Source organism: Neophocaena asiaeorientalis, unplaced genomic scaffold (genome assembly GCF_003031525.2).
Source record: "Neophocaena asiaeorientalis asiaeorientalis breed wild unplaced genomic scaffold, Neophocaena_asiaeorientalis_V1.1 scaffold604, whole genome shotgun sequence".
Taxonomy (NCBI): domain Eukaryota; kingdom Metazoa; phylum Chordata; class Mammalia; order Artiodactyla; family Phocoenidae; genus Neophocaena; species Neophocaena asiaeorientalis.
In genome coordinates, this window is record NW_020172000.1 from 1088763 (window position 1) to 1115393 (window position 26631).

Genomic DNA, 26631 nt, shown 5'->3' on the forward strand with positions numbered 1-26631 from the left:
ACCCTACCCTTTCCTGAGAAGTCAGGGTCTAGATTTAGTTTTGCAGTGGCAACTCAGTCAAGACAGGTTCCTGGGGCTTGCAAGTCAGAGGGAGGAGGGGCAGCTGCCTTTGGGGAGTGACTCAGGCCCTTTGGTATGAAGATATGAAATGCTGGCTTCTGTCCATGCACCTGCTGGATGCCACACCTGCAATCAGCACCTGAGCCCCACGCAGACACAAAAACCAGACTGAAGGCAGATGGAGCTCCCTTCAAAAGGGGTACAACAAAACGGGGAGCTCCCAATTATGTTAGTGGAGCACGACTGTGAATGATTACATCCAGCCGTTCTAGTGTTGGTATGGGGAAATGTCTTAGATATTTTCTTACAGGTGCAGTGCACTGGCTTGCTCGAGAGACTGTTGGAGTCCCTAGGGAATTTGCTTTCCTAATGAATTTCTCCTGTGAACTGTCCTTTTAATCATTGGAGAGTCAGCTCTGTAGAAGTTTGTGTCTAGTAACCCAGCACAGGGCAGCAAGTCACAAGACCTGGGTTCTGATCCTGGCCTCGCCAGTAAGCCACAGTGAAACCTTGGTCAAATTAATTATCATGAGCTATCTGTCCTGGACTTAAGCTTCTCCGGTTGTAAAATGGAATTAATCACATCGGCCTTTATTTCCTCACAGAGCTGCAGAGAAGGACAAATAAGATAACAGAAGTGAAAGAGCTCTTGTCTCCTTAGAAGAAAGGCTGAGAAACTTAAGGTAAGAGTATTATTGTTATTGCTATTCTATGTCTTTCATTCCTTTTCTTCTCTTTCTGTTGCCTCTAGCAAAGTCTTTGGAAAGTTATAGGCAATTATTAAACACGCTTTATGTACCAGTTGATATTTTAGGTGTTGGGAATGATACAGAGGAAAATCACGCACCTAGTCCATGCCCTCTAAGATTGCAACTTCCATTTCTGGCTCAGCCTATTATAATGATTTCTACCTGGGTACTTAGAAGCATAAAAGACAAGAATTAACTTCATTTTTTCTCTCTCCATTCTAACTGGGGACTTCTGTCCCTGGAGCGGTGTACTACAAGGTCTAGATTGAAGGTATGTGGGGGAAAAACCATGCAGTGTAAATAAAGGAATTTCTCTCTCACTCCCACATTAGCAAAGTACCTGACCCTTGAATGATCACTTTTTTTTCAGGCGTCTATCCCGAGCTTCATCCTTGATTCTGTTCTGCTCCTACTCTATATGATCCAGCCCACTCTTTGACCTTAGCTGTTATCCATATGCTAATAACTCCCAAAGATGTATATCAACCTATCTTTGACTCCTCCCTTTCAGCTTCCCCAACATTGGTTATCAGATTCTATGTCTCCTACTCAGTTCATGAGTTTTTTTCCTCTAGGAAGTTTTGTTCAGGTGGCCCAGAGTTTTTTTGCAGGGTCCTCTGCATTGCCTGAGCTATCTGCTCGTACCTCTGGTTTCCCATTGGATTGTGACCCCTCTGCTTGACTGGGAGCTCCTTGAGGACAGGACCCTGTTTTATTTCTCTTTTTTATCCATCCTAGGGCCTATACAGTACTTGGCTATAGTAAGTGCTCAATAAAGTTTGTGGAAAATACGGTGATAAATGTTGTGATAGAGATGTGTGTCCAAAGTCCAGTAGGAAGACCGAGAAGAGAGAATTACATTTCCATATTGAGCAGAGCTGGGGGCAGGGGGAAGATGGAGAAGGACTAGGGAAAAGTCTTCAAGGAGAAGGTGGAGAGCGGAACTGCCCTCTTCTGAGAGTTCTGACAAAGCAGCCCAGGAAAGAAATGCTTGTTGTGTCTGCTCTTGCTAAGCCAGGGGCATCTCTGGACAGTTGCCTCCCCTGCCTTAGGACTGGATGACTTTTATGGTCGGATCTGCAAATAAAACTCTGTCTATAACACATTGACCATGTAAGACAGGTGCCACTTAGTCATATAATATTAAACAAGGCTGACCTTAAATGTGCCTCTTTAACCGTGGTTGAAAATAGAGGTACACACACAGGCTCATGGGTCATGTATGCTTAGTTCTATACAGCAAAATACCCTTTAAAATATATTGAAGATTGGTTCTGAAAATTAACAGATTGAAGTCTCAGAATGTAGCACATTGGGTCACTAGAACTGAATGTCTTTGAGCTGACTGTCAGATCTTTCCAAGGGCAAAAATGAAACATGATATCAGCCATTACAGGCCATGAACCTGTTCTCACCCACCTGATGCTTTTACTAATTAGCTTCTTGGCTGGGTGGCAATTTGGGGCAAGTGCATGCAAGCTGGATTCACAGGGGAGCCCACATTCCACTCTGCCATTTCGCAAGCCACTGGGATACTACACTGCTCCTCTTGGCTTCTTTCCCTCCCAGGAGTCCTGCTCTGCCCTGGTGGAAAAATGGGAGCAGGAGAACTTTTCATTAAATGGAGAGATTTCATGGGGCTTTGGTGTTTTGTTAGTTTTATTTATTTATTTTTTTAGTGGGTTGTCTGAAAACATTCATGTTACTTGACCCATTAATTTCACTTCCGGGATACTATCATTAGGAAACAATCCAGAATATTGAAAAAAAGGCTAAATCACAAAGATGTTTTTGTAACATGATTTAGACTAGCAGAAAATGAAAAGCAATTTAAATCTCTTAATAATTGGAGAATGGGTCGGTGAATCTTGATACACTGGTTTAATGGACTGTTACACACAATGTTTGTTAAGAAGTCTATGCCACAGCATGGAGAAAGTGCTGATGACTAAGTGAAATGTAGGACCCAAAATGATATGTACGTTAATATTCCACTGCTTTGTAAAAATACAAAAACACATAGGAAAAAACTAAAGGAAATATTCTATAATGCTAACAATGCTTGGGTTGAGGTGCTGGGATTATGAGTGGGTTTTTTTCTCTTTGTTATCAATATTTGCATGTTGTCCTTATGTTACTTGTAGAATAAAGTAAAAATAAAAGTGGGTAGTATGCCAGTGAAGACAGGAGATTGGTAAAGCAGGCAGCTTGTAGGTATATTCTTAAACTTTTCTTGGTTTATGCTCAATCTGATTTCATGGACTGTTTATACTTCTTCTGAGGCAAGAAGAAATAGGACATTATGGTGTGATCTGTTCCTCCCTTGGAATGGGTGTTCGTGGAGGGAGGTGGAGGGGTGGTGGCAACAGGATTCTCCTTGTTACTCAGTGTTTCACTGCTCATGTACACTTCAGGGTTAATCACCTTTGTTGCCTATTACCATGTTCAAGCTAATTGTTTTAGAGTTCAGAAGAGTAAAACTACCAAATTGACCACGCCTTGAGTTATCTGTGAAACAGATAACTGACACTGGTCCAAGATTTGGAAATGCCAAGGGCTTACTGTGGTTCTTAAAATAATTTTCCAACCTAATCTAGATAGAAGTAGAGATAGGAGCAAAGAGGTGGGGCCAACTCAAAGCCTGTTCTTAAGCTAGCGCTGAACTTAAATAACAGTAAGTGCCAAGTTGGTATGATGTTGACAAGACCTAGAACAGGGTCCGGGAAACATTGATCAGTGGAGATTCCTGTTGCTCTCCAACCTACCTGCATATCATAGCCTAAAGAGGAGAGATTTTGCAGGGTCCTTCTGCCATACTTCTGGCTAAACGCCTTCCTCTTACATTTTTGAATTTTCCCTCCTGCCTTTAACATTTTACTTACAATGGAATTGGAAAATTGAAGGTAGCATTAAGCCAGGTTTATAATCTGTTAAAACCAGAGTCAATTCAATTTAATTAATATTTATTAAGCATCTTCTATGTACGAGCTAATATGCTAGATAATATATTGTAGTGGAAGTGCTATTACCCTAGAAGTAATAAAACCTGCACTCTGGTCCTGGCTCTGACCACTTTTAAGCTCTAGCAGCTTCATCTATAGAGAGGGTTGAAGCACTAGATGGTCTCCCAAGAGTCTTTCTACTTCTAGCCTTCACTTATCTAAGGACACCTGCACAAAAGACTGAGTTGCAAATAAAGGGTTTAAAAGAAAAAACCCTTACTTCATAAAATTGCTGTACCCTTCTAGAAAAAGACCCCTTTGAAAAAATAATATTCATAGATAATATTTATTGAGCCTTTACTATGTATCAGGCTCTGAGCTTAGCACTTTACATAGATTACTTCCCTTAATCTTTATAACAACCCTTTGAGGTATGAGCACCGTTAGCCCTATTTTGCAGATGATGAAATTGAGACTTAGGAAGATCAAGAGACATGTACGAAGTCAGTTAGTAAGTCATAGATCCAGGATTCGGACTTGGGCAGTGTGACTCTAGACCCAGGCTTTTAACCATGGCATTTATACTGCCTGCCCATTACCCAGTGAAAGTTTAGGGATAACCTGCAAAGGGACCATTGTTTCTTACCTCCCAAAGGAAGCAGTTAGTATCTTGCATTGCAAGACTCTTGGGAAAGCAGTTCTCTAGTACACTTCAGGCCACAATATGGACCAACATGAGAGGACATGAGAGAATTCAGTGGGCTGTTTTGCATTTTTGTGTGGGAGGTTGTGTGTGAGTGTGGGTGTGTGTGGGTGTGTGTGTGTGGGTGGAGGCTGTGTGTGTGTTTTATGCACAAATACGTGCACGTAGGTATAGGGAAAACTTTGAACTGGCTTCTTTCCATTTAGCTGGAAGTAAAATGGTATGAAACAAGTTGACCAAGATTTAGCAGAGAAACAGGTTTCCTAGACTTATATTCTTTATCCTGGTTGGTGGAGTGAGGGGTGGGGGCAGAATAGGAGGAGGAGGTAGAAGGGATAGAAAGAAGATCTTATAGGCAGATTTCAAAATTAATTGAAGGGTAGGAATTCGGTCTGCCCTGCCCACCTTGTAATGTTGATTTTCTGGGTCTTGGCTTGGGAAATATCTGGGCTCTCACTAATGTGTTTCATTTTGGCTCGGCCCCTCAGGTATACTGGGAGTGGCCGATGACTGCAAATGGAGTAAGAATTTAGCTTGGCCTTGCTGCCCTGTTGTTGTTACAAAAGAGTTGAATATATAGATTCCAATTGCATTTTTAAAGAGAGAACCATGGATATCCTTTCTTCCCCTATCAAGTATCCTCAGGGATAGTCTGTTTGTCCAGGGGAAACAAGGTTATTTTATTGATTGAAGATGATGTCAGACCCCTGGCAGTGGCATGATTAAAGCTGTGGGCAGATTAAAGGTTGCAGAGTTCATAACTATTTTAATTCTTGCGCATGAGACAAGGAATCTTTTCCTTTCCTTTCTCTAATAAATAAATGGAGTAGTGTTCCCCTTCTTATGTGACTCTTATCATGTAGATGAACATAAGTTCTTTAAGAAAAAAAAATCAGTAAACTGGAGAGGAATCAGCAAAGCTTTTTTCTTAGACGGATTTCTTTTCCTCTTTTAAACAGAAACAAAAAAGGCCAGGGGGTGGGGTGGTGGGGAGGGACAATCTGTGTCCGGTTGACATAAAGTGGTTTGGGTTTTGAAAAGGATATGGAGGAGAGGGGACAAAATTAAAGGAAGAGAGTAAGATTTTGGATATGTAAAGTTTTCTTGGTGAGGAGCTGGGTGCCAGGAGCAAGCCAGTCAAAATCAGCATGAAGAATCTAAATAGTACTGGAAAAGAATTGTAGTGGTTTCTCACCAGGGGCTCAAGTTTAAAAGCCTTGGGCTGTTTTCTGCGTGTTTCAGTTGAAGAAAAAAAAAAAGACAACTGTTTTGTTCAAAATTGGACAATAGAAGCACAGCGGTTATTTACCATAGCTCTGTTAATAGCCCAGCTTTGATTCCAATTAGAAGTTGTTCCTCTGTTTTGAAATTAGGGGAGACACCCAAGAATAATTACCTTGCATATTGGAGGTGATTTTGCTTTTGCTTGTGATTATACGTTGGACCGAAACAAGATGGAAAGACAAATTTCCATGTTTGTTCACTGTATATCTGTTCATTTTATCTTTGGCAACATTGCAAGGAAATAATGTTAAATTAATCACTGTGTGGTTTTGTGGATTTTCTTTTTTAAACTTGGATGTTTTGGACATGCTCCCAAAATACAGGGATGCTTGTGTGCTTCCTTTGCATTGCTTTGCTCCTCAAATGGTGTCCCTGGTGTGGATTAAAGGCTTTCCTTTAAGTGATATGAGTGAGTCATGGCTAGGCCAGGGAAGAAAATAGGAATGTAGAACATGTGCCTCTCACCTAAACACAAACCCTTCAGTTTCATAACCATTTTGGTTGGACCTGCAGGGCTTTTCTGAGGGTCAAAGGAGTAATTCGAAATGAGGACTATGTCAGATCCATATCTGGTGGGCGTTTGCATCTAGTCTCTATAATGTGAGTCCAGTAGTTTCCTTTTGTGGAGATACTGGGGCAGTGGAAGTGCTGAGAAAGCAAGTTGAGGCATCTTCTTGGAGAAGAGTTGCTGCTATGTGTGGAGAAGGGCAATCACTTTTGCTACTCCAGTAAGAATGGATGGGCCATTGATCAGATTGTAAGCTCTGTGAGGGCAGGAACTATGTGTTGTGCGTCCTTTGTAACCCTCATTGTGTTTAGCACAAGGCTGGAAAATGTGTGGAATAGCCAGGATGCAAGAAGTACTTAATGACTTGGTTGAAAAGAAGCTTGGGTTTTCTTCCGCCCCCCTGAGGCTGTAGCAGTTAAATCAGGAGCTTCACCGAGTGTTCTTTTTTTGTCTAAAATCTACCTTTTGATAACTGCCTTCCCTTCTGGGATGTGGGCCAGTGAGTCTCACTTACCTTTCCTGCTACTGATAGCAGTTTAAATGTTGCACCCAAAAGGTGACAGTAGTTATAGCTTTTGTTGTCACCTACCATTCCAAGTCAGAATGGAAGCAGCTGCTCCTGGGGGCTGTGAGGCTAGAGCAGAGCAATCCTGAACATTTCCATCCCCTGGAGACTGGACGAACCCCTGAACACAGCCGCTGGAGAGTGAGGTTTCTTTTTGTCCTTGTGGAAATGGACTCTGCCACTCACATAAAAGGCAAGCACACGGCGGGTAAAGTCATCCCCTTGGAAGGACTGGTTTGGTTAACTGTTGGCCATTGGTGGCAAAATAGAAACGACGTTTTTATTTCTCCCTCCCTCCCCTTCCTGACCATTTCAGAGTGACCACTGGTTGGACTCTTGGCGGCGCTTACCCTGAACCTGAGTGTTAGGGGAGAGGGAATCTGCCGTTGCGGTTTCTGGAGCTGCTCATAAGCAAGAATTCCCTATCCTGAGCAAGGCTTTAAGCCTAAAAGAAAGCAGAAATAGGTATGGATATTTCCCTGCCTTTGGGGAAGGGTTTCTAAGTGATTTTGTTTGAACCATACATGCTCCCATTTCTATTTTTTGGAGAGAAGAGAAGTAGTTTTCTAGTCATCTTTCCAGTTTCAGGCACCAGCAGAAATTTATATGTTATACCTGTCAGCCTAATAGAAAATCGCAGTCTGACAGTTTAAGTACAGGAGTCCCAGAGGGTCACTGCGAGAGAGGGAAAGTGGACTTAAGGGCAGGTTGCTCAGCCCCTTGGTGCGTACTTCCCCCCAAAATATGATGAATGGGATTTAAAAGGGGCCTTTGGAAGGTTAACTGTGGGGTGAAACTGCTCAACAGAACAATTAGAAACCAGGTAGCAGTAATCATGCAAGAAGTGCAAAAGGAGGGGGGATGACCTTTTTCCATCTACCACACGCATCTTCTGGGTCACTCCCTGCAAGACTAAAGGAAAAGGGGTCATGTTTCCAGAGAGACTGGAGACTATTTCAAATCATAGAAGTCAGGGCCTGGGAGCCAGGACTCCAAAGTTCTCATCTAGGAACCCGAGGCTGGTTATGTTGACCTAATTGTGACTTTTTGTGTGACATCATGTCCATTCTCCAACACTACTTAAGATCCTTGAAGTGAAAGTTTCACAACTGAATGTTAGTATTGAATTGCAGGACTTAACATGACAGATTCTGTCCAAAGATTTTATGAGCCTCTAATGAATTTGCATAGACTATGCTGTGCAGAGAGAGAGAGAAGAGAGAGGTCACCTACTACCATTTTTCAGGTGGGAAAACAGAAGCCAAGAAAAGAGGAATCAATTGCTTAGGTTAACCTGTAAACCCACAGCATGATTAGAATTTGAGTTTTAAGTTGTCTTTACTACTGATATCCGTTTCACTCAACCCATATTATTTCCCTAAGAAGAATTGGGGTGGGGGAAGGGATATGGTAATCATACCCTTTCCAGAAGGATGACCTCTTAGTTTTTCAATTTCTAAATGCTGTCAGTGGCACACTTCAAATAAAGAGGGCTTCCCCTTTAAGCTCCTCCTACCCAACAACAACAACAAATTCTCAATGACTATTTCTGGATGGCTGAAAGAGAAACTTTGTCAATAACAATTCTCCCAAGCCCTTCTCTTACTAAGCCAAGGAGTATCCAAAATGGACAATACAAAAAGGATTTAAAAAAAAAAAGATATGTTTCAGAGTTTTATGAGATCAGAGAAAAAGATTTGCATCAAGCAGAGATCATTTCTATCTGGTGCAAGCCAAGCTCTCTTCACTTTTTACTTATTTGAGTTATTATTTGGCATTTTGTAGCTCCCTCCACATGCTGAACTGCTTTACAGATCCTGCCTATGGGGTAATTTCCCTCACGGTCCTTCCCCCGCTGCCACAACCATAAGAGTTGGATTTTTCATTTCAGTAGAATACAGAGAGATGAACTTTGTAAGGACCTAGGAAAATTGCCCTCTCTGATCACCCTACTTGGCTGCTTCACGTTTCCCCAGTGCTTTTAGGAGTTAAGTCAAGATTGAATACTTAACCCAGGCTAAAAGTAAAAGAGGAAACAGAGGGCTCTTATGCCTCCAAGTTCCTCATCATGTCAATGTTAGAGCCAGAAGCCACCAACAATTAACTGATTAATTCTAGATTCAGTTCTCTACTTTGTCTCTGCAGTGGAATCCTCACCCCCAAATACTCATTTTCTTCCCCTTTAGAGGACTGATTTATCCATCACCTGGATGTTAAGCTTCCTGTTTCCCCTTCCCAGGTCAAGGGCAGCCCAGGTGCCCAATTTCTCTCTCTCTTCACAAGGCACCACCAGCAATAGAGATGAGAAATTCTGAAGAACAGCCAAGTGGAGGAACCACAGTATTGCAGCGTCTGCTACAAGAGCAGCTCCGCTATGGCAATCCTAATGAGAATCGCAACCTGCTTGCCATACACCAGCAAGCCACAGGGAACGGCCCTCCTTTCCCCAGTGGCAGTGGGAACCCAGGCCCTCAGAATGATGTGTTGAGTCCCCAAGACCACCACCAACAGCTTGTGGCTCATGCTGCTCGACAAGAACCTCAGGGGCAGGAAATCCAGTCAGAAAACATCATCATGGAGAAGCAGCTTTCCCCTCGAATGCAGAATAATGAAGAACTCCCGACTTATGAGGAAGCCAAGGTCCAGTCCCAGTACTTTCGGGGCCAACAGCATGCCAGTGTCGGAGCTGCCTTCTATGTCACTGGAGTGACCAACCAGAAGATGAGGACTGAGGGACGCCCGTCAGTTCAGCGGCTCAATCCTGGAAAGATGCATCAGGATGAAGGACTCAGAGACCTTAAGCAAGGACATGTTCGCTCCTTGAGTGAACGACTAATGCAGATGTCACTGGCCACCAGTGGAGTTAAGGCTCATCCGCCTGTTACCAGCGCTCCCCTCTCCCCACCACAACCCAATGACCTCTACAAGAATCCCACAAGTTCCAGTGAATTCTACAAGGCCCAAGGGCCACCTCCCAGCCAGCATAGCCTGAAGGGCATGGAACACCGAGGCCCCCCACCAGAGTATCCCTTCAAGGGCATGCCACCCCAATCTGTAGTGTGCAAGCCCCAAGAGCCAGGGCACTTCTATAGTGAGCATCGTCTGAACCAGCCAGGGAGAACAGAGGGGCAACTGATGAGGTATCAGCATCCCCCTGAGTATGGAGCAGCCAGGTAAGAGAGTTCCCTTTCTGTCATTCCCTGACCTCATCCCCAACCAGCTTCTGCTGTGTGTTGGGAATCTTAAGGGAAGGAATGGGCAGGTGTTTGGTATAACAAACTCTGCAGTGCATGGCTGGCCCCTGGCTTAGCAAATTTCCTGCCAACCTGAATTTCTAGCCTCTTCAGCAGTCACTAGCCCTGTATTAACATACCCTTGACTTTATAGGTTGAGCATGGCCCCAGCTGCCTAGTGGCTGAACAGGAGCACAAGTCTTGATTTCAGCAGCTTTTCGCTGTCCGGTCTCCTCAGATATTGAAGGAAGAGTCAGTGTTCCTCTTCTTGTGAGTTATTAAGCCCTTCTTTGAGGGGAAGTAAATTATCTTGCGCTTGAGTCTGGAATATCCTATCACTTTCATTTAGTCTCCTCCACAAAGCTCTCTTCACTAATTTTTGCAAACAAATCTTTCTGCAGAATTTGTATGATTTTCTCAGACACTAAACAAACATCCAGATATTGTTGGGAGAACTATATACGTGCAGGTTCAGAATGTGACTTGCCGTGTACTTCCTTGCAGTTCCTGAAGTCTGGACTGCTTCATCTTTCTTCTGTAGAGAGTTTGTTAGCTGCTGGTGACGTTTTTAAACATCTAAGTCAAATTCACCTCATATCATATAGATGCTAAAAATGCAGAAGGAAAAATATTCCCATGGCTTCTGTACAACTTGCCATTAGTTCAGGAGGACTGTTTTGTATATTCATTAATTCCTAAATGTACTTCTGAATTATTCAGGGACCGATTGACTCATTGCTGTATCAACCGGACCTTAGGATTCTATGATTCTGTTCATTGTTCCTGTTGGGGCCATGTCTCCAGTCAGGAGTATTTCAGCATATGGGACAGAGGGAAGGTTTCAACCTTGGGCAAAAATGATGGCAGTTATGTGTGGTATTCCTGCCTTGTTACCATGGGTAGTTATGGGTGGCTTTTTTCCATAGGCAGCCCCTAGACGAGGCCTGTGATCTCTTTGATGCCTAACTTTTTGCCTCCTGTCCCCTCGTACTCATTTGGGAAAGAGTCTCTTGGCTTGAAGTATAGTGGGTGACTCAAGAAAGAAGGCAGTCAGTGGGTGGAGTAGGGTGAAGGTAAGAGAATGCACCTGGCATTTCCTGGTATTTCATTTTTTTCACCTCTAGGCCCTGTTTTTTAGCCAGAGGCAATTCACTTTGGGCTCCACCCCTAACTTTGCCAGTTTAGGATTTTTTTAATTCCTTAACCCAGGCTGATTTCCTAACCTTTTTCAACCTCCTCTGTGCAGCATTCAAAGGGCAGGAGCCTAATGTCTGATAAGTGGCTTGAAACAGGAAATGGGGTAATGGACAGGGCCCTTCCGGTTTAAATGAGCAAGAACCCAATTCCCATCTGCCCAACGAAATGGAAGACCCAGGGAGGGGTTGGTCCATTGGACTGCTTAGCTTAATGGAAACCCATCCAAACCAGCAACATGGCAGTGAAGCTGGGGGGTTTTATTTTGCTCTTTTCAGCAGCATGGAAGAGTGTGTGGGACTCCCTCCTGTATGTGAGTGGGCTGTTAAGTGTATTGCCTTGTGGGAGGGGAGTGTGTTGGCTGGGGTGTGGAGCAGAATCCAAGCCCCGCTCAACACATGGCCCGCCTTCCCAGGAAAGCTATTTTCAGAACTCATTCACTAGCATTGTTTGTGATCTGAAATGACTCCCACAGTGTTTGAAGCTAGATAGAAAAGCCCTTTGATCTGCCTAAAAAAATATTAAGGAGCCCAAAGAGAGATTTTTTTTCCTCCCCATACTGATTAAACCACCAGAGAAACTTAGCTGCATATATTTAACTGGAAGGTATTTGTATTTTCTCCTCCCTCCTATGTTATCTGTGGCTCTCTCGCTCTGTTCCCCAAAGCAGTAGATTCCACGCTGATTACCCTCTCTTGAGCGGTATTTTAATACACAGGGTTGCTGGAACAGTTTTTTTTTTTCCTCTATGGGAGAGGAATAGGGTGCTTGATATGCTCAAAGAATAATCAAGCCTAAGACAATCCTAACCAGAAGATGCTCTTTGTGAGCTTTGGGTCTGCAGCAGACAAACTCTGGCAATAAAATTTTTGCAGAGCCTGGGGTGAGGAGGTGGCACGTATTGACAAATTACTGGCAACGGGAGGTCCTTGAATTGCTTTCCGTAAGTATACCACTTTTAGGTGGTGGCACATTCTTCCTCCTTTATTTCCTTTAACTAGCTGGACAGTTTGTGAGTACCTTTCCAAGTAACTGCCGCTAGCACCAAACGATTAGAAGACAAAATCCTTAGTTCTTAATCCACAAATTACAGATCAAGATTCAGAGTAAGCTCTTTGAACAAATTGTTCAAAAAACCTTTGTTGGCCTTTAGAGGTGCGGTGAGATGCTAGAGATTTACTGTTAAAATGAACAAAACGTTATAAACAGTCTTTTTTTATTACTTCATCTTCCCTATGCCCTCCTCCCCACTTAAAAAATAAATATCCTGAATGCCCAGAACTCCAGATGGGAAACAAGGCCAAGCCATCTGAAGAATTAAAACTTTTCTGAATCTTTGTCTTTCTAAGTGCTGAGCCTTTTCTGCATCCGGGGTTTATACATTTATCAACTGCTTTTAAAAATTAAATCCTTTCTGTTTGTAAAGCAGCCACCTCCTTTCAATTGTTGAAATCATGCCCAGATCTGAGGTTTCTTGAAATCCTTTTTTAGTGGAATCTAAGGGTGACCTAACTCTGTAGCTCAGAGTGGAGCTGGTTGTGCAAGAGAAACAATCAGGAATTTGCAGCCCTCTCCAGGATTCAGAGAGTAACCATCACAGAGCCTGGGAAAGGCACAGTTTCCGTGGGGAGAATAAATTGGGTTCCAGGCTGTTGGCATCTGCTCTGGTGAGAGTGTGCATGTGCGGGCTTGCACACGTGTAGGCCAGGAGTGTATAGTGTGCTTTGGGGGGGGGGGGGTGGGGGGCTGGGTGTCTGGGAAGGGCAGGGGCTCCAGTCAGAGAGGTGGCAGGGTGGAAGTTGCTGTGTCAGCTCAATGGATCTGCTTTTGCTTTCCCTTTGTGTCCTCACAAGCTGTCTCCGGGAGGGATTTCCCCTGGCTTTGAGGAGATGCTGATTTTGGTCACTGGCCTCTGTCCTGCGTATATGTCAGGTCTCCTTTTCCGCAGAGCACCTGGGGCCCAGGTTGTCTTAGGAAGGAGAAGGATGAAGGGAGGGAAGGGGCAGGGAGGCAGGTCAGGGCGTCCATGGGATCATGTGATTGGGTGGTCTACAGGCGGCTTGTTGTTCCTGGTTAATGTGTCAGTGGGGAGAGATTCCTGCTGCTATGCAGTGGAAGGACCTGGGGAGTGTGCCGCTCACCCAGCTGCCACCTTTATTATTACTATTACTTTGATTATTTTTTAATCTTGAGTGTAGTTTTGCTTCCTCTGACATTCCCCCAGCTCGCTCCCACTCCCGTCATTCCTCAGTCCCCTTCTCTCAGGGGGAAATTCACAGGAGTGTTAATACTGTCCTACTTTTTCATGGTGGGCGGATGCCGGAGTCCAGATGGAGTTCGTTGGCTGGAGGGCTTTCTCTCCTTTTGCGACTGCCCAAACCTTGCTTCGTGTTTGCAAACCTGCCAGGGACGGACTGCGTTGGTTTTCCCAACATCACGGTGCACTGAAATCTGCTCCCTTTTCCAGCCTGGGCAACCCAAGGGGCAGCTGCCTTTTCTCCACTTATCTTTAGGCAGAGCCCAGAGTCGTGGCCGGGGCCACTGCCATCCTGGGCTTATCCTACCCTGGAGACCTCCTCCCAGAGACCTTGTGGTCTCTCCTTTCCCGAGGCCCCTGGGAGGCCATGTTCTGTCCAGGGCATGGAGGGGCCTTTCAGGAGGGAGGCCAGTGGCTGGTCTGTTTGAGAGAGAGGTCTGGGAGGCTGATGGGACCCAGGGGAGCTGTGGGAAGGAGGCCCAGTTCACAACTGGGCATTCAGTCTTTAAAAGAGAACACCTCCCGGGCCTTGGGTTTCCAAACCGTGGCACTGAGGTTGAAGGTTAATATGGTCATTTACCCCTTAAAATTTGAAAGCTGGATTGAAGAACATGAAATTTAAGCCCCTCTTTTCTGCGCAAGATATACAAAAGCCCCAGCAAATCCCAGGACATCATGCTTTAACTCTAGGGATATATATAAATTATAATAACTCTTAGTAGAAGTGGAAGGAGAGCACATAGTCCATTTTACCTCTGAGGAAACTGAAGATCCACAGCATGAAAAATGCAGAAAGACTCTCCCCCAAATAAGTTTATAAACAGCTCCCAGGCTTTTGATTGAATGAGTGCTTTGAGCTCTTCGACATAACGGTTATGTATGGTAGCAACTTTCCAGTTGTAATCATAAAAACCATGTAAATTCTTCTGTCTACAAAAACTTTTCCCTCTTCAATATTCAACAATTATTTATAGTGACAGATGTGTGAAATTGGAAGAATGTGGGTACACCAGACACATTGATGGGGCTGAGAGACAACCTTCGGCTTGAGCAGGTTCGAGGGCTCTGGCGAACATCTGGGTTATTGGATATCTGTGAGCAAGTGTTTGGAATGGTTTTGTAGCTGTAAAAATCCCTCATAGTGAGGATCTCTTGTAGAGAGAGATAAATGAACAGTAATGACAACTGGAGTGTGTGTGGGAGGGATGTGCTTTAGCATCTGGAATGCCTGTTAAAAGTTAATTGCTCCTGGTGATGCGTCCCAGTTTCACCACAAATTTTATGCAATTTAGTGCAAAGATTAAGTGGATATCCCATAAGTAAAATCACTAACAGGGTCAACCATTCTCATTGGGAGGTAGATATGAGACTCTTTGTAATTCCTATGGAGCTCAAAACTGAGAAGAGTCCAGTATTTTTGTAATTCATTTGTGACCTCGGGAACAAAATAGGTTCATGCAGATGAAGTAACTTGAGCAAGGTTACACAGCTAGTAAGCAGTAGGAAAGGTCTCCAAACTCTGTTGGGATCCAAATCCTGTGCTCTTAGCCATCTGTCTTCCCTGGATTGAGAAATATCAACTGTAGGACAGGCATCCACAGGATGTGGGAGTATATGAGGGTAGCTGGGCATGGGCTAGGGGGTGAACAAGTTTTTTTGTTTTCAGTGTACACCGACATATTCTTCCTGGTCATGGTGATGGTAGAAGTGATCCATCTCCATACTCTGATTGTTTCCCTTAATGGCTGATAGTCCAGTATTAGGTACAAAAATGGAAGAGTCACATTAAACCACGTACCAAAGTTCTCTTTCTAGAACTTTCTATAAGCAATAGGCTGGGAATCTGAACATCAGTGGAAATCATTGCATTATAGGAGTGGAAAGAACCAGAAAACGGGACTTAGGTTCTACCCTGGAACTGCCACTAACTCACCCTGTAATATTTGGCAGATCACTTCCCCTCTCTGTACCTCAGTTTCCCCCTCTGTCCAATGACAGAGTTGAACTAAAGGATTTCTTTATGGCCTTTCCAGTCCTTACATTTTGTGATTCAGTTAAGTCAAAAATAGGATGGTAGCGTTGCCTGTAATCCCCTCCAAATCTTGGGATTATTGCTGCTAAAAGGCATCATTCAATTATTAACTGTAATCAACAATAATTATTTGGTGTCTCTAATGTAATAAGTACCTATATATCCTCAAGTAATTTTTTGTGACTATATGAATTATCCAAGAAAGTTGCAGATAACACGATGAAGGGTTGTTTTGATGACGGTTTGCCGTTTCCTTCTGCGCAAGTGGAACGAACTTTCTAACTGTGACTCTTTCTGTGTGCTGGGCCACATATAGAATGCCAGCAAAGGGTTAGTTTAAAATCCTGAGGTGACAATTACCTAGTTGAAGACGAATTTGAAATGCTTCCCCTTGAATAACCAGTGTACAAGGATGCATCGCTTAGATTTTCATAAAGCAACCTTGGAGATCATCTGGTTCCGTCCTGCATGGGATCACACCTCTGTCGGTCAGGTATTCACAGGACCCTGTAGTCTAACCCTTCCTGCTCCTCATTTCTCAGCTGCCTGGGGGCCCTGGGAGCCTCGTCTTCTCCCTTTCTTGTGCCCCTCTCCCCAGTGCCTTTAGAGGGATCTTAACCTGAGCACACCCTCCATGTTTTCCAGGCCAGCGCAGGACATCTCATTGCCGTTGTCAGCCCGGAACTCTCAGCCTCACAGCCCTACTTCTTCCCTCACGTCTGGGGGTTCCTTACCCTTGCTGCAGTCTCCACCGTCCACTAGATTATCTCCTGCCCAACACCCCTTGGTCCCAAACCAAGGAGACCACTCAGCTCACCTGCCTAGGCCGCAGCAGCATTTCCTTGCTAACCAGGCTCACCAGGGGGATCATTACCGTCTCCCCCAGCCTGGCCTGAGTCAGCAGCAGCCGCAGCCGCCGCCGCCACACCATCACCACCATCACCAGCAGCAGCAGCAGCAGCAGCCAGGAGAAGCCTATTCAGCTATGCCTCGGGCTCAGCAGTCGTCTGCTTCGTATCAGCCAATGCCAGCCGACCCTTTTGCCATTGTTTCCAGAGCCCAGCAGATGGTTGAGATTCTCTCAGATGAGAACCGGAACTTGCGGCAGGAGTTGGAAGGATGCTATGAGAAGGTGGCGAGACTGCAGAAGGTGAGGCCCCCCTATGGGGATATTTGAGTCTTTTTGAAATCTTATTGGTTTAATATCGATGTAAAAGTCTCCACTTGTGGGTCCCTGCATGACTTATGGGCGCATCTTCAGGATTCTTATATTTCAAGGTTATAGATGGAGCAAACTTTGGAAAAGCGTTCTGCCTGTCTTTCTAGCAGAAGTAACATTTCGCAGACACCATAGCCCTCAAGAAAGCTTAATTGAGTGTTTGAGAAATACGAAAGGCAGAGAAACTGCTTCAGAAAGTCAAGAACACTGGAGAGGTCTGTGTAGGTGAAGGACCTGCCAGCATAAAGACTTTTCCTTTTGATTATATTTTCCCAAATATTGATTTTGAATGTTAAATATAAACCCATAGTTCCCAGAAAAATCTCACCACTGAAGTTAGATCCTGCCCTGTCTTGTTCTGGAAAGGGCTTAGAGTACTTTTCCAAGTGGCAGTTCTCACGGTAACCCTTTTTCAACACCCTTTCCTTTTCCCTCTTCTTGCTTTGGTCCTTCCCTGCAGATCAAATTCAACATCTGCTCTCTTTCTCTGGTGTGTGTGGGGGGCAGGAGGGGCATAGCACCACAGCTGGGTGACAGGTGACAGCCCTAGGCTGAGGAAGTAGCAAAAGGAGTGTATGTCCCAAGTTCACATTCTTTCCTGGGCCCCTCCTGAGTCTACCGCAGCTGGGACTTTAGCTCTTGAGTGCCCTAAGCTAGGAACCTTACCTCTTGGCTTCCAGTGGCTGTTGGTGAATGGGGTTATGCCTTTGGCAGCCTCTTTACAGCTTTTGTCATTGTGGAGCTCCTGTGGTTTGATCTCCTGACAATGCAGACTGTTCAGGGAGGTGAGGGTGAAGGTGGAGGAGGGAAGGAATGTTGCCTGGTATTGTTCAGCGACTCTGTCCTTAGAAGACACCCAGGAGTGGAAATTTCAGGGGCCTGAATGAAGCTGACAATATGTAAACACCAGATCTGGGTCCTAATGAAGAGGAGGGCTTACTATCAGCTAAGTATTTTTATGTAGCAAAAAATGCTTACCACCTACCCAGTGTTCCCAAGTCTGGATGGGGGTTGTTGGGTAAGAAATGTTTCTTCCCAGCTTTGCCCACAATTACAAATTTTCTCCCTCCTCTCATACCTGCCCCCCCATCACATTGGTACAATAAATAAATTATACTCACACACTAGAAGCAGACTGGCCCATTGGCTGATTAGGTTTAACAGTTGACACCGCTCCCTAAACTCTCTATTCATGGTGGCCCTGACCCCACCTTTGATGCAGTAAACAAAGGATGATGGACCCAGATCTTCTGCAGGCTCTCTTTGCCAGAGGATGGTGAATTTTTTTTGAGGGGGAGGGTGGGTGGCAGGGAAGCGGAGCAGAATAGGATTTGGGTTGTTGTTTTGTTCCCCAGTATGGGGAAAGATGCCTCAACCAAGCATAATCGGGACAGCTTGAGTGTTGGGAGAAGTGAAGGCCGACCCAGTGCTGCAGTGCATTAGAGGCACAGGTTGGGGAGAAGAGGACAAGGAAAGTGGAGAGAATAAGGTAGATATCAGCTGGTGCTAGAAAAAAGAAGGCCCGAGGCTCATGAGGGGAATAAGTAGACAGAATAAGTCTGGAAACCTACCACCATCCTCCCTCTCCCCTGCCCGCAGACCAAACCAATGGATACGCCCTCTTGTGACTTCTTTTCCTGGAAGGTCCTGTTGACAGATGTACAACTTGCCCTTTTGGAGGGAACAGTATCTACAAAGAGGGTAGGGAAAGGATTGGTACAACATCTTGAAAGAGTCCTCTGAACAGCTTGAGTAAAGGGACAGCCTTCCACGAGGATGAGGAGAAAAGGGAACCCTTTTACACTATTGGTGGGAATGTAAATTAGTGTCGCTACCGTGGAAAACAGTATGGAGGTTTCTCAAAAAACTAAAACTAGAACTACCATATGACCCAGCAACTTCGCTCCTGGGTATATATCCGCAAGAAACAAAAACACGAATTCAAAAAGATACGTGTATCCCAATGTTCATAGCAAAATTGTTTACAATGGCCAAGATATGGAGGCCACCTAACTGTCCACCAACAGATGAATGGATAAAGAAGACGTGGTATGTATACACACACACACACACACACACACACAGGAATACTACTCAGCCATAAAAAAGAATGAAACTTTGCCATTTGCAGCAACATGGATGGACTTGGAGGGCATTATGCTTAGTGAAATCAGTCAGACAGAGAAAGACAAATACTGTACATTATCACTTATATGTGGAATCTAAAAAACAAAACAAACTAGTGAATATAACAAAAAAGAAGCAGACTCAAAGATATAGAGAACAAACTAGGGTTAGGAGTGGGGAGAGGGGAAGGGGGAGCGGAGAGATAGAGGCAGGGGATTAGGAAGTACAAACTATTGTGTGTAAAATAAGGTACAGGACTTCCCTGGTGGCGCAGTGGTTAAGAATCGCCTGCCACCGCAGGGGACACGGGTTCGAGCCCTGATCCGGGAAGATCCCACATGCCGCGGAGCAACTAAGCCCACACACCACAACTACTGAGCCTGCGCTCTAGAGCCCACAAGCCACAGCTACTGAAGCCTGCGTGCCTAGAGCCCATGCTCTGCAACAAGAGAAGCCACCGCAGTGAGAAGCCCACACACCGCAAAGAAGAGTAGCCCCTGCTTGCCACAACTAGAGAAGGCCGCGCATAGCAACGAAGACCCAAAGCAGCCAAAAATAAATAAAATAAATAATATTTTTTAAAAGCTACAAGGATATATTGTACACCACAGGGAATATAGCCAATATTTTATAGTAACTATAAATGGAGTATAACCTTTAAAAATTGGGAATCACTATACTGTACACCTGTAACATAATATTGTACATCAAATATAATTCAATAAAAAACCATAAACAAACAAAAAATGGGGACTGCCTTCCAGGTGTGGCATTCTGTGGGGCACTGGAAACCCTTGTACCCTAAAGGCTGCCCAATACCAAGCCTGCTCTTTCAAATGGAAATGTGTATTTTCTCTACTGAGCACTTGAATTTCATGCAAAAGCTTTATCAGGCTCAGGCCTTGCAGATCTTGTCTCTAAATGCCATTCACCAGTTTTCACCTTCTGTGCTGCTATCTTGGTGCCATCTGCAAGGAGAAAAACACTCTCAAGTCTGCTCTTTTCTGTGGTGTAATCCTCATTTGTTTGCAGGCAGTCCTGCCTCAGGCATCATTTTGGAGCTGGGACAGGTGGAATCTAAGTTGTTTGGTAACCCCACCTTTCTCCGAGTCTCCCACGGGGGGCCTGATATTTCTCCCCATAAAGTACCCTGAGCTTTGTTAAGGAGGATAGTGGAAAGCTGAGAAGGAATGCAGAATGGTTGCAGGAGTCAAATTTTATTTGAAAATTGCTTAATAGGCCATGAGGTTTACTTATCTTATACAAATCATATGCAAATATCTCTGTGGTTGTGATATGTGCAATGAAACTCTACTGGTTCCAGAAAGACTCTGGAGTCTAATTTCTTATTTTCTTCCAGATTTGGGCCGATTCAGGGCAGGACCTTCTCTTTGAGGTTTTGTGTGTGTGTGTGTGTGTGTGTTTCCCTTTTACAAGATTTGCTGGGGTGTCATAAAACACAACTCTGATCATGAGTTTCTGTTAACAACTCTGATCGTGAGTTTCTGTTAAAAAATCTGTTCTGGTTTCCCACTGACTACGGGATAAAGTCCAAATGCCTGGCATTAAAGCCCTTTTATGATCTGACTCCAATCTGTCTTTGCAGCCAGATCTTACCAGCTTCCCCCTGTGTACCCCACAGCGTCCAGCCAAACGAGACTACTGGTCATTCTGGGAATGCATTCGCTCACTCAGAATAGAATACCCTTCCCCTCACCTCTGCTCATTGAAATCTGACCCAGCTTTCAGGATCCGACTCTAAATGCCACCTCCTCCCTGAAATTCTTCTCCTCTCACTTCACCCCCAAGCAGGAATAACCTCTTCCTCCCCTACACTTTATAACTTTACTCCTACTTTTCTTAATAATGTATCTTTCCCTATATTCTTTTACTTGATTAGACTGAAAGCTTCTTGAGGGCAGTTATAATGTCCTCATTCATATCTACACACCCTACAGTGCTTTAAAGAGTTCTTGTAATACTTGGCCCCTGGCAAATGTTTGTTAAATTGAACTGAACTAACTACATGAGGCTGAGGCTTCGGGTTTTTAGGGTTCACCTCTCCCACTGACTTGCTCTAGAAAAGGCCGTTGAAGTCTTCTCTCTGCTAAAATGGGGAGAGGTACCCTTGTGTAGGCCAATATCATCCCGGATTGAAATAAACATATGAAAGCCCTTTGAACACTCTGCAATAACTATATACATTATTATTAATATTTTCAAAATTAAGAAATTCTTATTTGGAAAGGAAAATCATTTATAACTATACTTATGAAATTTATCCTCTCTTACCACCTTCTCTGAAGGCAGAAACATGTATTTGTTTTTAACCTGAGGAAATCTCGTGACCTGGTGAGTTAATTACTGAGCTCAAAGTTGAACTTAGAAATTCTTCCAGGAAACTTTTCTCATCTGACTGTGGTATGCTTGCCTCCTGGCCATCTGTAAAGCCCTGGGAGAAGTTGTCATTAAGGATTTACATATATGTTTTCAGATCGTCTTCCCCATCAACTTCCTGTCATCATCACTATCTTTCATTTTTGTTGTTGTTCAGGTGGAGACAGAAATTCAGCGTGTCTCAGAGGCATATGAGAACCTTGTGAAGTCATCCTCCAAAAGAGAGGCCCTGGAGAAAGCCATGAGAAACAAGCTTGAGGGCGAGATTCGAAGGATGCATGACTTCAACAGGGATCTGAGAGGTGAGGGAATCACTTCTGAAGCATCAGTCAAGATGGTGAAGGGAACAATAAGGTCCTACTGTAAACAACGAGGTCCTACTGTATAGCATAGAGAAGTATATTCAATATCCTGTGATAAACCATATGAAAAAGAATATAAAAAAGAATGTATATATAAATATGTATAACTGAGTCACTTTGCTGTGCAGCAGAAATTAACACAACATTGTAAATCAACTATACTTCAATTTAAAGAAAAGGATGGTGAAGGGAAGGGCTAAGCTAAGGAACACATGGCGAGGCTTCTAGGTCTTGTCCAGCCCACTAGGATAGTCAGCAAATTGCAGAGCATAGACCAGGCTAGGTTTTCGTGACTACAATAGTGTCTGGTCCTAAGCTTTCTTAATCAAAGTGGGATGAACTGATGTGTGAATCAGACAGTATCCCTCCCGGGTCTCCTGGACCCACTTGGCCTGTCCCCATAGTCTGTATTACCTCTCTTCCTTTCCAGGTTTAAAGATTTTGTAATAACTTTGATGATTTTTTTTCCTGGTGAATGAAAGCTATCATATATTCAGGGATGGATTCCTTGGTTGGAATTTAGAAATCCGCACTAAGGTTTTGTCAGTGAGGAGTGAAAGTATTAAAGTACTCACCTCCTCCTTCCCTGTCATGGTCTAGTATGGTTTTGGGATCCACATTTGCAAACCTATATCTGTGTCACCCCTTCTTGTGTAACAAGAAGAGACAGGCTTGTTTTGCCCAAGATCACTGTTTAGAGGGCAAATAGCATGTGCTTGGAAGTTTGTCCTTAGGGCCCTGTTGATTGTCTCCAAATTCCACAGAGCGTCTAGAGACGGCCAACAAGCAGCTTGCAGAGAAGGAATATGAGGGGTCAGAAGATACCAGAAAAACCATCTCTCAGCTCTTTGCAAAAAGTAAGTCTGAAAGCTTCAGCAGCAGGTATTAATATGTGGGTGGGAGTGAGGTGTATGAAAAGGTTACACAGTTCTATTTAGCCTTCTAGAACAGCCAGGGCAGAGTGAATGTCATCTAAGGATTCTTTTTCCTGTTCAAGCATGAAGTTGGGAGATTGTGTTCTTTTCCTTCCGGCCAAGAAGGCTGCTTGCTGCAACATCTAGTCACATCAACATAACTCCTTCTGTATTGAAACAGAGAAGCCCCTTGGAATCCCTGCTTTTTGTCATGCTAGCTGAAAAGGACCTTGATAAACTTGGGGTTCCTTAATATTGAAGGGATTTATCATTGAAGGCTGCATGTGTTGGCTCTGGAAGAGATGGGATTAACATGCAGGATTAATGATTAGTGCTTAGAATACCCAACTTGTACCTGGGGCTCCCTTAAACACCCTGTATTGTATCATATCATTCCATGTTGGGGGATTGCAAGGGTAGCTGTAGGGAGACCGCTGCTAAGGCCTCAACTAGTGACTCTGGTGTGGAGTTGGAGGGTGTGGGGGAGGGCAGAACTATGTCTTCCTCCTAATAGTGTTTCCTTTGTCTGGAAATACTCCTAGGACCCTGACAATGAATTAATCTTCTTCTTTATCGGGTCCCTAATGGACTCCACCCAGCTAGACAATGCCTCATTCTTTCCAATTGCCACAGTAAAACCAGCAATAAAAACTACACAGTGGATTGAGTCCATAGGGAGAGTGAATTTCGGGGAAAACAGATGATCTACCCTGACTCCTGCAGATGCCCATAGTTGGTATCCCCTACCCCTAGCCTCCACCAGTGTGGTTCCCAGCTGGAGGGTGCTTGGTGGGGACTTGTCAGGCCCCATCTTTGCTGGGCCTCCACATGACCCTTTCAAGTCATTCCATGCGGCTTCCAGTCAGCTTTTACAATTTGTTTGCTCTTCACTTAACAATATCTCCCTCCCTTCCTGGGTTGTTCTCTTGTGCTTTGGCTTTAGAACTAGGGCTTTTTTTTTCTTCCTCATTTCCCTGAGCCTCCTGTTCCTCTGTCAGTATGTCTTAGAGAAAGGAATGTAGTTTTTCTGGTGTCATCAGTGTTTAGTGTAAATTGTTGTGAAGTTGCTTTTGCAGTGTCACAGTTACCTCGGAAGCTACTTCACTGGTGGAGAGGGTGGCAGCCTCCCAGCATAAAACAAAACAGACAATGTATGGATTCTTGGCCCTGGATCTGCTACTTCACACTTCTCCCTGCATGGAGATGGTATTTCAGGTGTCCTAGGAGTTCTGCTGCTGGTTTATAAAATGTGGTAATTTAGTAGGTCAAATTGTATTCACAGCAGGGTGAAAGACTGTCAAATGGTTCTAGAAGGGAAAAGTGGACTCTACCTAGTAGGCAGGGAAGAGGACATGACTTTAATTTCTTTTGCCTTTGGGCGTCAACAGGGCGCCACAGGATTGGAAGTGTGTCAAGAGCCAAGAAAGCCCTCTTGAAAAGGCCCCCTAGAGAGGCCAGACCAATGCAATCCTAGGAGAAGGCCGTGTGGTACAGTATAAAAGGCTTAGAACAACCTGGCCTTAAGTGTGGGCTCCACTACTTACTCTCCAATTGTGGGACCTGGTACAAGTTACTCAAGCCCTCAGAGGCTCTGTTTTCTCATATGCACGATGGAGAAGAGAATAATACAACACCTGCCGTGTATGGTTGTTCTGAGGATTAACTTAGTACAATACTCGGTATGCAATAAGTATTCAACAAATGTTTATTTCTTCCCAAGGTACATCTGAATAGATATGTAAAGTCAGAGTGGGAAGGAAGGTGAGGCTGTCCTATTAAAGTCTTTCCTACAAACTTATATATCAATGTCTTGAGAGGAAGGGCACTCTACCTCCCAATGAGAATCAAAACCTCTCATTTGAGTTTCTGGTATGAGGTCTGTCCTAGTTAAAAGGGGAGGGACCTAGAAAGGCATGAGGCATAACTACATGTGTCATGGTCATCTGTAGCTACAATGTGATCATGGATTGACCTCAGTTAGAAAATCATGTTAGTGAGTAAAGGTTTTATGCATTTTACGAAATACCATTTTTATATCAATTTAATATACTGTCATGAGGAAACAATGGGGAAAATTTGTGGAGGCTCAATTGCTCATTGGCCAAGACAAGACTGAGAAATAAAATTGAGGAGACAAGCCTACCTGTTCTTCTGACATATGTGTGTGTGTGTGTGTGTGTGTATGTGTATGTGTGTATATTCTTCTTTGTATAATACCTTCCACAACACTTTTTACATCTACTTTCTCACTGCTTCTGCACAACCACCATTGTTAAGTGACTTCCGAATTTATACAGCAAGTTAGTGGTAGAGCCAGTGATAAGAGTCCAGATCTTGGTGTCCTGGTTCTTGTGGCTGTGTGTGAGAACACTAGAGCGTCTAGTAATGGGGATTATTGTCAGTTTTGCTCAGGTAAGGTTTTGAGCTAGCTCTGGAATGGCAGTATTGATATTTCATGTCCTGATAGATAAGGAGAGCCAACGGGAGAAGGAGAAACTGGAAGCGGAGCTGGCCACTGCCCGTTCTACCAACGAGGACCAAAGGCGACACATTGAAATCCGAGACCAGGCCCTGAGCAACGCCCAGGCCAAGGTGGTAAAGCTGGAGGAAGAGGTATGTGTAGTTTCCTCGGGTAGCATATGAGCCTAAGGGTAGAAGAGCTGGGGAACCAAGGGCACTGGGGGCCCCCCACTTTGGCGAACTGGCAGCTGCATCATCCCCCAACAGGAAGGTGCCATCTGCTACTTCTAGTTATAACTGTGCTGATGTGAGTAGACTTTGATTTGTTTTTTCTTCTCTTCAAGTTCCTTCTTTTTGCTCCAGATTAGAAAGTCACCAAGGTCGAGGATAAATTTTCATTCGCTCATTCATATAATAAGCTAATCAAAAAAAAATTACACGTGTGTGTATGTATACATACATACACACACACACACACTTTTAAGGTACTCCAAGGATGTTGAAATCAGAATGGTCCTTGTCTCCCCATGCTCAGTGGGAAGTTGGTCCTCTCAGGCAAAAAAATGAATCTTGAGGGCTATGCCTCTTGTTGGATTTATTTTGCAGATTGATTTTTGAATAGAAGCAATCTTGGGGTGCCTGGCACAGGATGGGATCCAAGGACCATTTACAGTTTATGGTAGGCCAAGAGCTCTGCCCTGGCTCTTACTGGCTAGGTTCTGGAATGTAGGTATGTGGTAGGGTGAAGTTCTCAGTTATTTGTGTGCAAGGATGGAGCCTTTCCTTGACAAATGCAAGGGCCCCCAAACTACTAAGCATCTGATTAATATGTATCTGATTACTCTCAATGTAGATGTTACTCAATTGCAACACTAAGCTGTGCTTATATGAAATAGAGGGAACTTTGCTGCTGGCCTGTCATTCATTAATCTTGGATGTCAGTTGTCATTGTATTGGAGTACTACTAGGTCTTAGATGTTTTGCACTTCAGGGAATGGGTATATTCCAGCAAAAAAATGATGCTAAAATGTAACTTGGTAAAGAAAATTTCACATCTCACTGACTTGTCTCTTCTAAAATTGGAATTGTTTTAAAAGAAAAAAATAGCCTCCATTATAAGAAGCTGAACTCTTTATAAACTTGAGATTACAGAAAAGTGTTTAGTGACCAAACCTTGAGCATTCTGGCTATTGCAGGTGAGGTATCTTTCCTACTCTCATTCATTGCCTGCTTCCTCTCCCTTAGTAAGAATGTCTAGTTCTTAAAGATCTCCCGACTTACGGATATCCTTTGATTTCTTTCGTGGGTGTTAACACACTTGTTGGAGCTATATTGTGGGCATGATTTTCTAGTAGGTGATGCCATCTAACCTATGATGTCCTTTAACCTGAATTGCTTAATTGTTAAACTTCAGGTTGTATAAAGTCAGGCTGATGTTCTGCTTCATCAGTTGTCTAGATCAGAAATACTGCCAAGTTGCTTTATTGAAAATGAGGGATACTTGTACATGCTTGGTGTCCAGGTCTTAAGAGCTTAGCACACCCTTTAGCCAGCCCTTCGCCATACCTCATATATTCCCTTCTTTTCCCTTTTTGCAAGGAAATGACAGAGTAAATTACAGGACA

The 26631-nt window shown here is 44.0% G+C and overlaps 1 protein-coding gene across 1 annotated transcript in view; it reads left to right on the forward strand.

Moving 5' to 3' along the window:
• Positions 1-26631, forward strand: part of AMOT (angiomotin) — a 59236-nt gene that overhangs the window by 7905 nt on the left and 24700 nt on the right. The window contains exons 2-8 of the mRNA XM_024749219.1: positions 666-743; positions 7128-7276; positions 9051-9984; positions 16173-16677; positions 21428-21572; positions 22397-22489; positions 25014-25159. Coding sequence (XP_024604987.1) covers positions 9113-9984; positions 16173-16677; positions 21428-21572; positions 22397-22489; positions 25014-25159 — 1761 coding nt within the window. The 5' untranslated portion in view covers positions 666-743; positions 7128-7276; positions 9051-9112. The remainder of the gene's footprint in view (positions 1-665; positions 744-7127; positions 7277-9050; positions 9985-16172; positions 16678-21427; positions 21573-22396; positions 22490-25013; positions 25160-26631) is intronic.